The following is a 17,245-nucleotide window of genomic DNA, read 5'->3' as shown; positions in this document are numbered from 1 at the left end:
AGACTTCCCTTAGGGGGAAAAAAAGGACAGGTGTACACACACACACACACACACACACACACACACACACACACACACACACACACACACACACACATCCATCCGCACATACACAGACACAAGCAGACATATTTAAAGGCAAAGAGTAAGGGCAGAGATGTCAGTCGAGGCGGAAGTACAGAGGCAAAGAAGTTGTTGAAAGACAGGTGAGGTATGAGCGGCGGCAACTTGAAATTAGCGGAGGTTGAGGCCTGGCGGATATCGAGAAGAGAGGATATACTGAAGGGCGAGTTCCCATCTCCGGAGTTCGGATAGGTTGGTGTTGGTGGGAAGTATCCAGATAACTCGGACGGCGTAACACTGTGCCAAGATGTGCTGGCCGTGCACCAAGGCATGTTTAGCCACAGGGTGATCCTCATTACCAACAAACACTGTCTGCCTGTGTCCATTCATGTGAATGGACAGTTTGTTGCTGGTCATTCCCACATAGAAAGCATCACAGTGCAGGCAGGTCAGTTGGTAAATCACGTGGGTGCTTTCACACGTGGCTCTCCCTTTGATCGTGTACACCTTCCGGGTTACAGGACTGGAGTAGGTGGTGGTGGGAGGGTGCATAGGACAGGTTTTACACCGGGGGCGGTTGCAAGGGTAGGAGCCAGAGGGTAGGGAAGGTGGTTTGGGGATTTCATAGGAATGAACCAAGAGGTTACGAAGGTTAGGTGGACGGCGGAAAGACACTCTTGGTGGAGTGGGGAGGATTTCATGAAGGATGGATCTCATTTCGGGGCAGGATTTTAGGAAGTCGTATCCCTGATGGAGAGCCACATTCAAGGTCTGATCCAGTCTCGGGAAGTATTCTGTCACAAGTGGGGCACTTTTGGGGTTCTTCTGTGAGAGGTTCTGGGTTTGAGGGGATGAGGAAGTGGCTCTGGTTATCTGCTTCTGTACCAGGTCGGGAGGGTAGTTGTGGGATGCGAAAGCTGTTTTCAGGTTGTTGGTGTAATGGTCAAGGGATTCAGGACTGGAGCAGATTCGTTTGCCACGAAGGCCTAGGCTGTAGGGAAGGGACCGTTTGATATGGAATGGGTGGCAGCTGTCATAATGGAGGTACTGTTGCTTGTTGGTGGGTTTGATGTGGACAGATGTGTGAAGCTGGCCATTGGACAGATGGAGGTCAACGTCTAGGAAAGTGGCATGGGATTTGGAGTAGGACCAGGTGAATCTGATGGAACCAAAGGAGTTGAGGTTGGAGAGGAAATTCTGGAGTTGTCCTTCACTGTGAGTCCAGATCATGAAGATGTCATCAATAAATCTGTACCAAACTTTGGGTTGGCAGGCTTGGGTAACCAAGAAGGCTTCCTCTAAGCGACCCATAAATAGGTTGGCATATAAAGGGGCCATCCTGGTACCCATGGCTGATCCCTTTAATTGTTGGTATGTCTGGCCTTCAAAAGTGAAGAAGTTGTGGGTCAGGATGAAGCTGGCCAAGGTGACGAGGAAAGAGGTTTTAGGTAGGGTGGCAGGTGATCGGCGTGAAAGGAAGTGCTCCATTGCAGCGAGGCCCTGGACGTGCGGGATATTCGTGTATAGGGAAGTGGCATCAATGGTTACAAGGATGGTTTCCGGGGGTAACAGACTGGGTACGGATTCCATGCGTTCCAGAAAGTGGTTGGTGTCTTTGATGAAGGATGGGAGACTGCATGTAATGGGTTGAAGGTGTTGATCTACGTAGGGATAGATACGTTCTGTGGGGGCTTGGTAACCAGCTGCAATGGGGCGGCCAGGATGTTTGGGTTTGTGAATTTTAGGAAGTAGGTAGAAGGTAGGAGTGCGAGGTGTCGGTGGGGTCAGGAGTTTGATGGAGTCAGGTGAAAGCTTTTGTAGGGGGCCTAAGGTTCTGAGGATTCCTTGAAGCTCCGCCTGGACATCAGGAATGGGATTACCTTGGCAAACTTTGTATGTAGAGTTGTCTAAAATCTGACACAGTCCCTCAGCCACATACTCCCGACGATCAAGTACCACGGTCGTGGAACCCTTGTCAGCCGGAAGAATGATGATGGATCGGTCAGCTTTCAGATCACGGATAGCCTGGGCTTCGGCTGTGGTGATGTTGGGAGTAGGATTAAGGTTTTTCAAGAAAGATTGAGAGGCAAGGCTGGAAGTGAGAAATTCCTGGAAGGTTTGGAGAGGGTGATTTTGAGGAAGAGGAGGTGGGTCCCGTTGTGATGGAGGACGGAACTGTTGCAGGCAGTGTTCAATTTGGATAGTGTCTTGGGGAGTTGGATCATTAGGAGTGGGATCAGGATTATTTTTCTTCGTGTCAAAGTGATATTTCCAGCAGAGACTACGAGTGTAGGACAGTAAATCTTTGACAAGGGCAGTTTGGTTGAACCTGGGAGTGGGGCTGAAGGTGAGGCCTTTGGATAGGACAGAGGTTTCGTATTGGGAGAGGGGTTTTGGAGGAAAGGTTAACTACTGAATTGGGGTGTTGTGGTTCCAGATTGTGTTGACTAGAATTTTGAGGTGTTGGGGGGAGTGGAGCTGGAAGTGGGAGATTGAGTAGATGGGATAGACTGGGTCTGTGTGCAATGAGAGGAGGTTTAGTTTTGTTGGAAAGGTTGTCAAGGGTGAGTGATTTGCATTTCCGGAGGTGGGAAACCAGGAGATTGGATATTTTTTTGAGGTGGAGGGTGGCATGCTGTTCTAATTTGTGGTTGGCCTGTAGGAGGATGCTATGTACAGCCGGTGTGGATGTGGGAGAGGAAAGATTGAAGACTTTGATTTGGGATAGGAGTTGACGGTTGTGTTCATTGGCCGAGTCGATGTATAGGGGAAGGAGGATTAGGCGGGTGAGGGCTATGGATTGTGCTGTTTGGAACTGGTATAAGGACTGATGGAAAGAAGGATTGCAGCCAGAGATGGGAACTTTAAGTGTGAGGCCTTTGGGAGTAATGCCAAATGTCAGACAAGCCTGAGTAAATAAAATATGGGAGCGTAATCTGGCTAGGGTGAAGGCATGTTTGCGGAGGGAATGTAAATAAAATTTAATGGGGTCGTTGTAGGGATGTTGTGAGGTTGACATGGTATTAGAATGTGGAAAGGGTAATATGAGGTTAAAGTGAAAGTAAATAGAAATTTAAAAAGGAGAGATAAAGGTGTGAAAAAAGTCGAAAAAGTGTTGGTTAGAGGTGAGCTATGTTGATCCTGTGTTGAACTTAGGTTGGTGAACAACAATGGGTGCACAGGTTAGGTAGTTATGTTGTCTCCAGATCACGTTAAAGGGTGGGGAAATTCAAGAAAATTTCGAAAAAAAATTTTCGAAAAAGTTTCGAAAAAAGTTTCGAAAAGATAATTTCCGAAAAAATAAAATTCGAAATAATTTTTCCAATAAAAATCTCGAAAAATATGTGTGTAAATGTATTCAAAGAACTGGTTGTGTACTGGCAGGTTATGAGAATGAGGCTAACAATTGTTTGATGAAGAAATAATAACGTGTAAACCTGTGGGAAGCTGCTAAAAAATGATCGGTTATGTGGGAAAAACGGGAATGGAAATAAAACGAAAGTTGTTCGAAATAACTGATATGGTTGTTTAATGGGTGCAAGGAACTGAAGCTGTGAAATAGTATTCACGAATTTACACGAAATGTTTGTAAACTTGGAACAGTGGATTTTATAGCAGCGGTTATGTTGAAAGCGTTAAAAAATTTTGAGGTTATGGTTTGGAACTAAATTACGTATTATTGAGTATAATTAGGCAGGATAAAATGTATGCTAGATTACGGAAAAAGTGAAGGTGAATACAAAGTGAAACTACTTGTACAAACGAAAAGAGAAAGTAAGATGATAGAGAAGATTTCGAAATGCAACAGAGACAATAACAAATATAATTGTTGGGTTCAAATCAATGATGATGTAAATAAAATAGAAAGAAACTTCCACATGGGAAAAATATATTAAAAACAAAGATTCCAAGACTTACCAAGCGGGAAAGCGCCGGCAGACAGGCACAATGAACAAAACACACAAACACACACACAGAATTACTAGCTTTCGCAACCGATGGTTGCTTCTTCAGGAAGGAGAGGGAAAGACGAAAGGATGTGGGTTTTAAGGGAGAGGGTAAGGAGTCATTCCAATGCCGGGAACGGAAAGACTTCCTTTAGGGGGAAAAAAGGACAGGTGTACACTCGCACACACACACACACACACACACACACACACACACACACACACACACATCCATCCGCACATACACAGACACAAGCAGACATATTTAAAGGCAAAGAGTAAGGGCAGAGATGTCAGTCAAGGCGGAAGTACAGAGGCAAAGAAGTTGTTGAAAGACAGGTGAGGTATGAGCGGCGTCAACTTGAAATTAGCGGAGGTTGAGGCCTGGCGGATATCGAGAAGAGAGGATATACTGAAGGGCGAGTTCCCATCTCCGGAGTTCGGATAGGTTGGTGTTGGTGGGAAGTATCCAGATAACTCGGACGGCGTAACACTGTGCCAAGATGTGCTGGCCGTGCACCAAGGCATGTTTAGCCACAGGGTGATCCTCATTACCAACAAACACTGTCTGCCTGTGTCCATTCATGCGAATGGACAGTTTGTTGCTGGTCATTCCCACATAGAAAGCGTCACAGTGCAGTCAGGACAGTTGGTAAATCACGTGGGTGCTTTCACACGTGGCTCTCCCTTTGATCGTGTACACCTTCCGGGTTACAGGACTGGAGTAGGTGGTGGTGGGAGGGTGCATAGGACAGGTTTTACACCGGGGGCGGTTGCAAGGGTAGGAGCCAGAGGGTAGGGAAGGTGGTTTGGGGATTTCATAGGGATGAACCAAGAGGTTACGAAGGTTAGGTGGACGGCGGAAAGACACCTGATCCCACTCCTAATGATCCAACTCCCCAAGACACTATCCAAATTGAACCCTGCCTGCAACAATTCCGTCCTCCATCACAACGGGACCCACCTCCTCTTCCTCAAAATCACCCTCTCCAAACCTTCCAGGAATTTCTCACTTCCAGCCTTGCCTCTCAATCTTTCTTGAAAAACCTTAATCCTACTCCCAACATCACCACAGCCGAAGCCCAGGCTATCCGTGATCTGAAAGCTGACCGATCCATCATCATTCTTCCTGCTGACAAGGGTTCCATGACCGTGGTACTTGATAGTCGGGAGTATGTGGCTGAGGCACTGCGTCAGCTTTCAGATAACTCTACATACAAAGTTTGCCAAGGTAATCCCATTCCTGATGTCCAGGCGGAGCTTCAAGGAATCCTCAGAACCTTAGGCCCCCTACAAAAGCTTTCACCTGACTCCATCAAACTCCTGATCCCCCCGACACCTCGCACTCCTACCTTCTACCTACTTCCTAAAATTCACAAACCCAAACACCCTGGCCACCCCATTGCAGCTGTTTACCAAGCCTCCACAGAACGTATCTCTGCCTACGTAGATCAACACCTTCAACCCATTACATGCAGTCTCCCATCCTTCATCAAAGACACCAACCACTTTCTGGAACGCATGGAATCCGTACCCAGTCTGTTACCCCCGGAAACCATCCTTGTAACCATTGATGCCACTTCCCTATACACGAATATCCCGCACGTCCAGGGCCTCGCTGCAATGGAGCACTTCCTTTCACGCCGATCACCTGCCACCCTACCTAAAACCTCTTTCCTCGTCACCTTGGCCAGCTTCATCCTGACCCACAACTTCTTCACTTTTGAAGGCCAGACATACCAACAATTAAAGGGAACAGCCATGGGTACCAGGATGGCCCCTTCATATGCCAACCTATTTATGGGTCGCTTAGAGGAAGCCTTCTTGGTTACCCAAGCCTGCCAACCCAAAGTTTGGTACAGATTTATTGATGACATCTTCATGATCTGGACTCACAGTGAAGAACAACTCCAGAATTTCCTCTCCAACCTCATCTCCTTTGGTTCCATCAGATTCACCTGGTCCTACTCCAAATCCCATGCCACTTTCCTAGACGTTGACCTCCATCTGTCCAATGGCCAGCTTCACACATCTGTCCACATCAAACCCACCAACAAGCAACAGTACCTCCATTATGACAGCTGCCACCCATTCCATATCAAACGGTCCCTTCCCTACAGCCTAGGCCTTCGTGGCAAACGAATCTGCTCCAGTCCTGAATCCCTCGACCATTACACCAACAGCCTGAAAACAGCTTTCGCATCCCGCAACTACCCTCCCGACCTGGTACAGAAGCAGATAACCAGAGCCACTTCCTCATCCCCTCAAACCCAGAACCTCTCACAGAAGAACCCCAAAAGTGCCCCACTTGTGACAGAATACTTCCCGGGACTGGATCAGACCTTGAATGTGGCTCTCCAGCAGGGATACGACTTCCTAAAATCCTGCCCCGAAATGAGATCCATCCTTCATGAAATCCTCCCCACTCCACCAAGAGTGTCTTTCCGCCGTCCACCTAACCTTCGTAACCTCTTGGTTCATTCCTATGAAATCCCCAAACCACCTTCCCTACCCTCTGGCTCCTACCCTTGCAACCGCCCCCGGTGTAAAACCTGTCCTATGCACCCTCCCACCACCACCTACTCCAGTCCTGTAACCCGGAAGGTGTACACGATCAAAGGGAGAGCCACGTGTGAAAGCACCCACGTGATTTACCAACTGACCTGCCTGCACTGTGATGCTTTCTATGTGGGAATGACCAGCAACAAACTGTCCATTCACATGAATGGACACAGGCAGACAGTGTTTGTTGGTAATGAGGATCACCCTGTGGCTAAACATGCCTTGGTGCACGGCCAGCACATCTTGGCACAGTGTTACGCCGTCCGAGTTATCTGGATACTTCCCACCAACACCAACCTATCCGAACTCCGGAGATGGGAACTCACCCTTCAGTATATCCTCTCTTCTCGATATCCGCCAGGCCTCAACCTCCGCTAATTTCAAGTTGCCGCCGCTCATACCTCACCTGTCTTTCAACAACTTCTTTGCCTCTGTACTTCCGCCTCGACTGACATCTCTGCCCTTACTCTTTGCCTTTAAATATGTCTGCTTGTGTAATGTGTGTGTGTGTGTGTGTGTGTGTGTGTGTGTGTGTGTGTGTGTGTGTGTGTGTGCGAGTGTACACCTGTCCTTTTTTTCCCCCTAAGGGAAGTCTTTCCGCTCCTGGGATTGGTATGACTCCTTACCCTCTCCCTTAAAACCCACATCCTTTCGTCTTTCCCTCTCCTTCCTGAAGAAGCAACCATCGGTTGCGAAAGCTCGTAATTCTGTGTGTGTGTGTCTATATATACTAGCTGCTGCTCTCAGCCAGTGACATGGAAAATACAAATATGTTTCATCTTGTGTTTGTATGGCACTGAAATGTCAGCAGTGTGACACACAAATTGGCAGTTTTTATTGCTATTGCAAATGAAGAGCTATCAGTATTGCATAGGACTAATTTGGTTTCTTTGGTGTATGTGTAAGAATGTGGTGTGTGGTGAACATCAAGTCTTAGCTTGTTCATTCCTTATGTTTCCAACTGTAAAGTGTGTGGTGATACATTCTTGCTGAATTGTTATGTGATGGTAATTAATTTTGGTGTCTGACTTATAGAGAGCAGAAAACGAAAAGCTAAGAATTGGGAGGAAGATGATTTCTAGGACAGTGATGAAGACACTTTCTTAGACAGAACAGGAGCCGTTGAAAAGAAAAGGCAACAGAGGATGCAGGCAGCCGGTAAAGTGCAACAAGAAGCGGAGACTTATGATCCACTGGTGTGTAAGTGTGTTTTTACTTTTTCTTTGTTTGCGCTGCATGCCAACCAGGGAATTTCTTTTAAATGCCTCTTTTTCAGTATTTTTTTTTTTTTTTCAAATTCAGAAGTTTTTTAAGGGGAAAAATGCAGTGCAAAAGTTGAGATTGAGAATTGAAGGAAGATTGAAACTGGGCAATTCTAATACAGCGATTATGGAGGTAATAGCTGAGCTTGCCATGTAAAAGATGACTCACAAAAATCAACTCATGTATTTGTTTGTATAAAGCATAAAGTTAATATGCCGCATGTTAAGTGAGGTGTAATTCATTGTAAGAAGGTATAAAAATATGAAGCAATTTACTAAAAATATTCTCCATGTACAATGATTTTTTCTTTTCTTTCTCTCTCTTTTTCTTCCCCCCCCCCCCCCCCCCCCCCTCCCCAAAAAAAAAGCTTGATGACATTTCTTGCCTCAACTATACTAGTAACTATGAATGGCTTCAAAAGCATATAGTCCACATGGGCTTCCAACTTTTAAAAAAATTTTGCGGAACTCTTTGGTCACTAATAATCTTGAAGTTAACTGCCTTAATGCCAAAAAACTCACTGTTGAAAAACTCACTGTTGAGCACTTGGTCAAGGATACTTAGAGAGCAGGTACTTATTTAGTTAAAATGGCACCCACAAAAAGCTACTCTAGTTGCTATGAGAAGTGTGATAAGTAGGACAGACATGTGCTGTCACAAGAAGAGTTCTGCTGGAGAAGTTAGATTGTGCATTGCTGAGGAAAACAGTGTTATATAATGGAAGATACACTGCTTTATTGCTTCTGAGATTAGTCAATAAATGTGGGAGTCAAAAGCACAAGAAGTATGAATTTTTTGCCTTGAAGTCCAGGCTGCTCATGTGATTGTGATGGTCTGAGGTAGTGGGAAGACAATCTTTGTATTTGTGTAGTGAACAGTATTTACAACGAATGTCAAGGTTGTATGGAAGGTATTGCATAACTAATTGAAATTGACAGACTGGAAATACTGTGTTTGTTGTCTGTGTAGAATTATTTGTTCTTTCTTAACAGAGTTCTTCAATTTATTTTGGTGTTGATAAGTTCATCATGATTTTGCTTAGTAATCCTACACACTGCCCAAATGAATCTTCACTACACAATCGTGAGCCGTTCTTGGATAGCTGTCTCTGTAGAGCACTTGCCTGCAAAAGGCGAAAGTCCTAGGTTCGAATCCAGGTCTAGCACACAGATTGATACACTAGGACATTTCAAACCAGTGCACACACCACTGCAAAGTGAAAATTTCTTGAATGATAACGTTTTGCCACACTGGCTATTATCATGAGGATCAAACTGTCCTTTTACATCATACCATTCAGTACTACAGAGCTTTGCCTGTGTAGTCATTCTCAAGCGTCCTGTAATACATACAAGATGTAACAAAACTGTTTTAAAAATGTGAAAAGCTTTTCAAATACCGCTACTAGTCACAATATTTGTTGACTACTGAATTATTTATCTGGCAAGATGTTTCCAGGTGATACGTCATAAGGCTATTCTGGCATTACAAAAACATATAACATAAATGTACACAGATATTAAAGTTTCTTTACATGACTGCTGTGCTTATCCTGTGGAGACAGAGAAGGATAACCTAGTAGAAGGCAGTGCCACGTTGTATATTTGTGTGCCGTTCACATGGAACTTTTTATAAAACACTCACTCACCTTGTTCTTGTAGCGTGGCAGCACATCGCAAGAAGAGTGAAGAACGGAAGGGTAACCTAGTAAGAGGTGATGTCACTTTGTATATTGTAAAACCAGACAGATATACAAACTGACATTCTCTCTTACTAGGTTATCTCCCCCCCCCCCCCCCCCCCTCTCTCTCTCTCTCTCTCTCTCTCTCTCTCTCTCTCTCTCTCTCTCTGCATTGGATGACCACAGCAGTCATGTAGGCAAACTTTAATACCTGTGTACTTTTATGTTAAATGTTTTTGTATTGCCACTATAGCCTGATCATGATCCATCACCTCAAAACATGCTACTAAATAAATTATTTATTAGTCAACTAATTTTGTGACTGGTAGATGTATTTGTAATTTTTTTCATAAAATACAAAGCATAAAACAACCATCATTCATTTATTCAACAGAATTAAAAAATTCATCTCCCTGGACTGAATCTACGTTAAACAACCTCACTCCCATTTACTTTTCAGTCTTCTCCTCTTTCCCTTTCCTCTTTAGCCATTCATGCATCTTTTCATCCTACATCTTTATACTATACACCTCTTTGTTTGAAGCTGGCATAGTACCTACAGTAGAATATCTTTGGCTTCCCTCTGACAACCATGCCTCCATCCTTGCTACCCTCCCTGTTTTCCTTTCCCTGTTGCTTCATAACTTGGGTTGTGAGTAACTAAATCCACTTTCCCTTCTTCCCGTTCTTTCCCCTCTCTCCTCCCTGACGAAGGAATATTTATTCCGAAAGCTAGGAACTTAAATTTTCGGTTGTTTTTTGTGTTTCTATCGGCTGTACTGAGCTGAGGTAACTACTGGCCAGCCCCTCTATCTCTTTGTTAGAATAAAAAAAGAACTTTTCTGTGCTGTATAAAAGGGCTGCTGTTCATAGCAGGAATCAGTTGTGGGGAGATTTAGCGTATGTCATTCTCACCTGAACATGGAAGCCAGACTGTCAGTGAAATATTCTTTTAATGTGACTGTGTGGTTTAGCTGCAGACCTGACAAGAATATAATAAAAGTTGTTTCAGTGACTGTAGGCTTTCCCAGTGTAAACTGTCTATGAAGGTTTCTCGGGTCTCCAGCCGGGTGGTAGCATTGATATCTCACGGCGTTTCGGGAAGTGTCGTACTACCCGTCTTCTGGCGAATTCATCGACGCTGCCATCTAGCTGGAGACCCGAGAAACCTTCATCAAAAGTTGTTTCATTTCTTGCTTCAGTGGTCAGTTTGGCTTTTGACTACTCCTGTTATTGGTTTGCATTTATTATTAGTGGAAACTCCAGGTTGGAATATCACCAATATAAGGAAAAGGAGAGATTGGTACTCGCTGTAAAAATGATGCACTGAGTTGCAGACAGGCACAACAAAAACACTCTTACACATTTAGCTTTTGACCAAAGCCTTCTTCAGAAAAAGGAACTTCACACACACACACACACACACACACACACACACACACACACACACACACATTTACTCATACAAGTGTGCACAGCTCACGTACTCATGACTGCCATCTCTGGCAACTCGGACTGGAATTTGGTATCTTGGTCCACCTCATAAAATGACCCAACCTGTTCAGCTAATCTAGCCTTGGAATACCACTATCCACAATGTCTACAACAGCCTCCAAACCTCCTCCACATCCCCTCATTCCTGACAGTCCCTGCCTCGCGGACCCACTACGTATACCCTACCCTCCAAAACTCCCTCCCGCCACTACACAGAATGCAGAATCTAAATAGACCCAAAATATTGACATGAATCTTTCCTCCACAAGCCTTGGTCCCACTGAGTCCTTTCCAAAGACTTCAGTTTTTGCTCTACTCCCAGATTCAATCATGATGCCCTTGCTAAACACTACTCTCCTTCACCCAATCCCTACAGTGGATACACTTCTTTGCTACCAATCGGACTCAACCCAAAACCAATGTTGAAGCATACTTGACACACTCTGTTCACTTCTCCATCCAACTGTTATCCACCTCCACAGTCCCCATATCACCCTCTGTTAACATTCCAGAATTTCTTAGTCTCAAACCTTGTCTCACCATCATTCTCTAAATCCATCGTCATGCTGGCTAACCTTACATTCACAGAAAGAACCACAATTGTACACCTAAAAACTGATCCTGACCTTATAATACTACCTGCTGATGAAGGCACCCTCACTGTGGTATTGAACTGCAGGGTGTACCTGACTAAAGGTGACTGCCAGCTGTCAGATTCATCCACCTACAAACCCTGCCACAATGACCCCATTCCAGAAATCCTGCAAGATTTCCATCTCTCCTCAAATCTTTAGACCAATCTAAAACCTATCCCCTGAGTACCCCTCTCCTCGTCCCTACCATTCTCCACACTCCTACCTACTACATGCTTCCTAAAGTCCATAAACCCAACCATCATGGATGCCTCATTCTAGCCAGTTAATCTTTCCCAACTTAGAGAATCCCTGCTCTCATACACCCACACCCTTCCAATAACACACAACCTGACCTCCAGTGTAAAAGACACCAACCATTTCCTCCACTGACTCACCACAGTTCCTATTCCCATACTACACAGTGCCATGCCCATTACTTTTGATGCCACCTCTCTTTACATTAACATTTCTAAAGCCCGTGCCCTGGCCACTGTGGAATACTACCTACACCAATGCCTGATGAATTCGAAACCTACAACTTCCTTCCTGGCCACTGTGACCAACTATATCCTCACTCAAAATTACTTCACAACTGAAGGCACCACCTACAAATAAATCCATGGTATTGCAATGGACATCCACATGTCACCATCCTATACCAACCTATTCTAGTGTCATGTAGAGGAATCCTTCCTAACCACCCAGAATACCAAACCCCTCACCCGGTTCAGATTCATTGATGACATCTTCATGAGCTGGATTGAAGGTGAGAACACCCTGTCCACATTCTCCAGAACGCCAACACCTTCTCCTCATAAATTTTTCCCCTTGAACTCTACATTGATGGGAAAAGACATCTGTCCTGGTGATCACCACAGTATGGTAATGATCCCTTGAAGTACTCGTATCTGCACAACCACAACTACTACCACTGCAAAATCACTACAGTACCCAACAGGGGAACCAAGGACAGTTACAGGTATCGGTGGTGGTTGGGTTTACTCACCGTGCAGAGGAAAGATTATGTCTCAGGCAGGCACAACAAAAAGACTAAGCTACATGTAAAGGGCTGTGAGAAAAGGATAAAATTAATAAAACAATATTTTAATGATTAAATCAAACAATGGGATGTCCAAGATTGGAATGTAGCAATATTAGAAAAGGAAAGTTGCTACTCACCACATTGGTAACATGCTGAGTCACAAAAGGCACAACAAAAAGATTCACACAATTATAGCTTTCGGCCATTAAGGCCTCTGTCAGCAATACACACACACACACACACACACACACACACGTGCGCGCACAAATGCAACTTTCACTTATGTCTGCAGTCTCAGACTGCACTTCTAGTTCACTTTTCCTCTCAGAATTATTTAGGAAGTTCCTTATCACACTCAACTTGATCCTCCCCCATAATTACTTCACTTTTGAAGGCCAGACTTACAAGAAAATCAGGGGAACGGCCATGGGAGCCAGGATGGCTTCGTCCTATGCCAACCTCTTCATGGGCCGCATGGAGGAGGCTTTCCTGAAGACCCAACAGCTGCTTCCCCTGGCCTGGTATAGGTTTAGAGATGACATCTTTGTGATCTGGACTCATGGTGAAAAAACACTCCTTAATTTCCTCCATAACCTCAACCCCTTTTCGAATCTGAATTTCATCTTGTCCTTCAAAACCCAAGCCATCTTCGTGGATGTTGACCTTCATCTTGTTGAAGCTCACATCCACACCTCTGTCCACATCAAACCCACAAACAAACAACAGTACCTTCACTTTGATAGCTGCCAAGCTGCCATCCATTCCACATCTAACACTCCGTTCCCTAGGTATTCATGGCAAATGTATCTGCTCCAGTGACGAATCTCTCAACAATTACACTCTCCCGCAACTATCCTGCGAACCTTGTCCACAAACAGATCTCCTGAGCAATACATTTCTCCCCGTCCAACAACAATGTTCCTACACCCAGGCCACACAGAAGCATCCACCTTGTCACCCAGTATTATCCTGGCCTCAAATACATCAACAAATTACTCTGCCAGGGATATGACTTTCTCAAGTCAAGTCCTGAAATGAGATCATCCCTTGACAATATTCTCCCCACACCACCCAGAGTTGCCTTTCGTTGCCCCCCTAACCTCTGTAACATCCTTGTTAAACCCTACAATATTCCCAGACCACCTTCTCTACCCAGCGGTTCCTACCCCTGTAACCGACCCCGTTGCAAAACCTGCCCCATGCATCCCCCCACAACCACCTACTCCAGCCCCACTACTGGTAAAACATACACAGTTCAAGGCAGGGCCACAGGTAAAACAACACATGTCATTTATCAGCTGACATGCCTGCACTGCAGTCTTTTACATTGGTATGATGACAACTAAACTGGCTGAGCGCATGAACGGGCACAGACAAACTGTCCGCCTAGGAGATGTCCAATACCCAGTAGCAGAGCATGCCCTCCTGCATAATTCTAGGGACCTAGGAACCTGCTACACCATATGTGCCATTGGGCTTCTCCCACCCAACACCAGTCCATCGGAACTGCGGAGATGGGAACTTGCCCTCCAACACATCCTTTCATCCCGCCATCTCCCTGGACTGAACTTACATTAACCAATCTCACTCCCATTTACTCTTCAGTCTTCTCCTCTTTCCCTTTCCTCTTAAGCCATTCATGCATCTCTTCATCCTACATAGTTGTGTTTATCTTTATACTATATACCTCTTTACTTCTGTATGCATCCTCTTTGGTTTGAAGCTGGCACAGTACTTACTGTAGAATATCTTCGGCTTCCCTCTGACACCCATGCATCCATCTTTGCTACCCTCCCTGTTTATCTTTCCGCAGTTGCTTCATAACCTGGGTTGTGAGTAACTGAATCCACTTTCCCTTCTTCCCCTTTTTCCCCCTCTCTCCACCCTGACAAAGGAACAAAGTTCTGAAAGCTAGGATAAAAATTTTCTGTTCTGTTTTGTGTATCTATCGGCTGTACTGAGCTGGGGAGATTAAAGTTTCTGTGTGACCATCTTTCATCAGCGGAGTAGAAAGAAAGCGGTACCTGTTGCTAAAATGAATAGCAGCAACATCATCAGCATTAATTCTGTTTTTCCTTTATCTTTTTCTGTCATTAATTTTGCTTCATTATACTGTTTGGTAATTGTTTCACAGTCATTCTTGTTCTATTACATAATTGTGGCGCAGCTAAATTTCTCAACAAAATAACTGGTGATACTATTTTAATCTTAAACCATCTAAAGGCATTCCTCATGCATCATCATAATCATTATCATAATTGCCACCATAATTTTGTTCCAGCGACTTTGTGAATGATTGCCCTCCATTGATTTCTGCCCTGGTATAGTTTTCTCTCTCCAATGCATCACACATTGCTCCTCTCCCCTCAAGATGTTCATTAACCTGGTCTATCCATCTCTCCCAAGGCTGCCAAATTGGTCTTTTCCTTGGTACCTCCATCTCCAAATACTAACTTGAAGCTCAAGTCATATGCATTCACTACACTTGACTTGCAGCACTCATGCTTTCCTCTGTGGTCAAGGTTATGTGCAGATCTCCTTAAATATTAATTTCTCTCTCTCTCTCTCTCTCTCTCTCTCTCTCTCTCTCTCTCTCTCTCTCTCTCTCTCTCTCTCCCTCCCTCTCTCTCTCCCCCCTGGTTTTCTGTACAGCTGACCAGAGGAACTTCATTTCACATGTCTGTATCTGACTATCTTCTGTCTTATTTATGATACAGGTCTCCAGTCTGTATGTCACAATTGGCAGGAGATAGATTTATACACAGTCTGTTTAGCATTTTTGTCCCAGATCAGGTTTTGTACTTGATGGAAAAAGCTGGATCCTTTAGCTGTTGTGATTAAAACTTCCAGTTTGGCACTTCCATCGCTTCATGTGACACTGAGATAATCACATTCCTCGTACTTGCACCAAATTCAAAAATTTGTTTGGAAAATTAACATTTTCATTTGCAGCAACCTTTGAATCAATTGACTTACATATTCCTTCCTTGGCAAGAGTCCTGCTTTGAATTTTTAAATTAATATCATCAGCATGTGGATACCCTCACCCCCCTCTCTTTGACAGCTCTTGCAGTTCCAGGCAGCAAAATTGGAAGGAGCTTGCCCCAGTTTATAGGTGCAGTAAATATTGGCAGGTTGCCAGCATTTTCAGTTGATTAACTATCCAGTATTAGAATTAAGCAAAACACAGTATTTAGCTGTGGGTGGTCATCTTTGATGTTAGACAGTAATAAAATGACACAGAGCACATGTAAATAAACGATAACTATGTACACAGAACTTCAATCGAGCTGGAGAGAAGTGAAAAAGTGGGAGATTCTGGTGAATCTCGCCACACAGCTGATGCCATCTGTTTCCATTCCCAGCACGAGATACTTGCACTCACTGACCAAACAAAATAGCATGCATTTGTAAGTGACATTCCTGCATTCTGTTTGAGATGATGAACAGATAAACTGCTACTTGAGCTGAAAGGGAGAAATGCCTGCGAAAGAAAAGTGCACAACGGTGATGTTGCTGCAGCGGCTGGTCCATCTTGAAGCCCAGATTGAATGCCTAGGATGTTGCCTGGCTTTAAACTTCTGACTCAAAATGCATTTGTGGGAAGGCAGGGACAAAAGCCTCCCTTCTGAGACATAAGAGCTGACAGAGTTTTCCTGTTAAGGATCAGTTCCAACCAGCCGGAAAGGCATTGCTCCTGAGGAAGAAGAATGATTGTTTAAAACTTTATAATTAATTAATGGAAAATCTCATTTAAAGATGTGAAACAAATACTAACAAAGAGATAGAGGGGCTGGCCAGTACTTACCTCAGTTCAGTACAGCCGATAGATACACAAAAAACAACCGAAAATTTACGTTCCTAGCTTTCGGACTAAATGTTGCTTCATCAGGGAGGAGAGAGGGGAAAGAAAGGGACGAAGGGAAAGTGGATTTAGTTACTCACAACCCAGGTTATGAAGAAACAGGGAAAGGAAAACAGGGAGGGTAGCAAGGATAGAGGCATGGTTGTCAGAGGGAAGCCAAAGATATTCTACTGTAGGTACTGTGCCAGCTTCAAACCAAAGAGGATGCATACAGAAGTAAAGAGGATATAGTATAAAGATAAACACAACTATGTAGGATGAAAAGATGTGTGAATGGCTAAAGAGGAAAGGGAAAGAAGAGAAGACTGAAGAGTAAATGGGAGTGAGGTTGTTTAATGTAGGTTCAGTCCAGGGGGATGGCGGGATGAAAGGATGTGTTGGAGTGCAAGTTCCCATCTCCGCAGTTCAGAGGGACTGGTGTTGGGTGCGAGAAGCCCAATGGCACATATGGTGTAGCAGGTTCCTAGGTCCCTAGAATTATGCTGGAGGGCATGCTCCGCTACTGGGTATTGGACATCTCATGCCCACCCAACACCAGTCCCTCTGAACTGCGGAGATAGGAACTTGCACTCCAACACATCCTTTCATCCTGCCATCGCCCTGGACTGAACCTACATTAACCAATCTCACTCCCATTTACTCTTCAGTCTTCTCCTCTCTCCTCCCTGAGGAAGGAACAAAGTTCTGAAAGCT

The 17,245-nt window shown here is 44.5% G+C and overlaps 1 protein-coding gene across 1 annotated transcript in view; it reads left to right on the top strand.

Moving 5' to 3' along the window:
- Window positions 1-17,245, top strand: part of LOC126311353 (kanadaptin-like) — a 233,239-nt gene that overhangs the window by 156,411 nt on the left and 59,583 nt on the right. Inside the window, 1 exon segment of the mRNA XM_049992217.1 lies at window positions 7,608-7,768. Within this exon segment, the coding sequence (XP_049848174.1) occupies window positions 7,608-7,768 (161 nt within the window).

This window comes from Schistocerca gregaria, unplaced genomic scaffold (genome assembly GCF_023897955.1).
Source record: "Schistocerca gregaria isolate iqSchGreg1 unplaced genomic scaffold, iqSchGreg1.2 ptg000414l, whole genome shotgun sequence".
Taxonomy (NCBI): Eukaryota; Metazoa; Arthropoda; class Insecta; order Orthoptera; family Acrididae; genus Schistocerca; species Schistocerca gregaria.
This window is presented reverse-complemented; position numbering and strand designations above follow the sequence as displayed.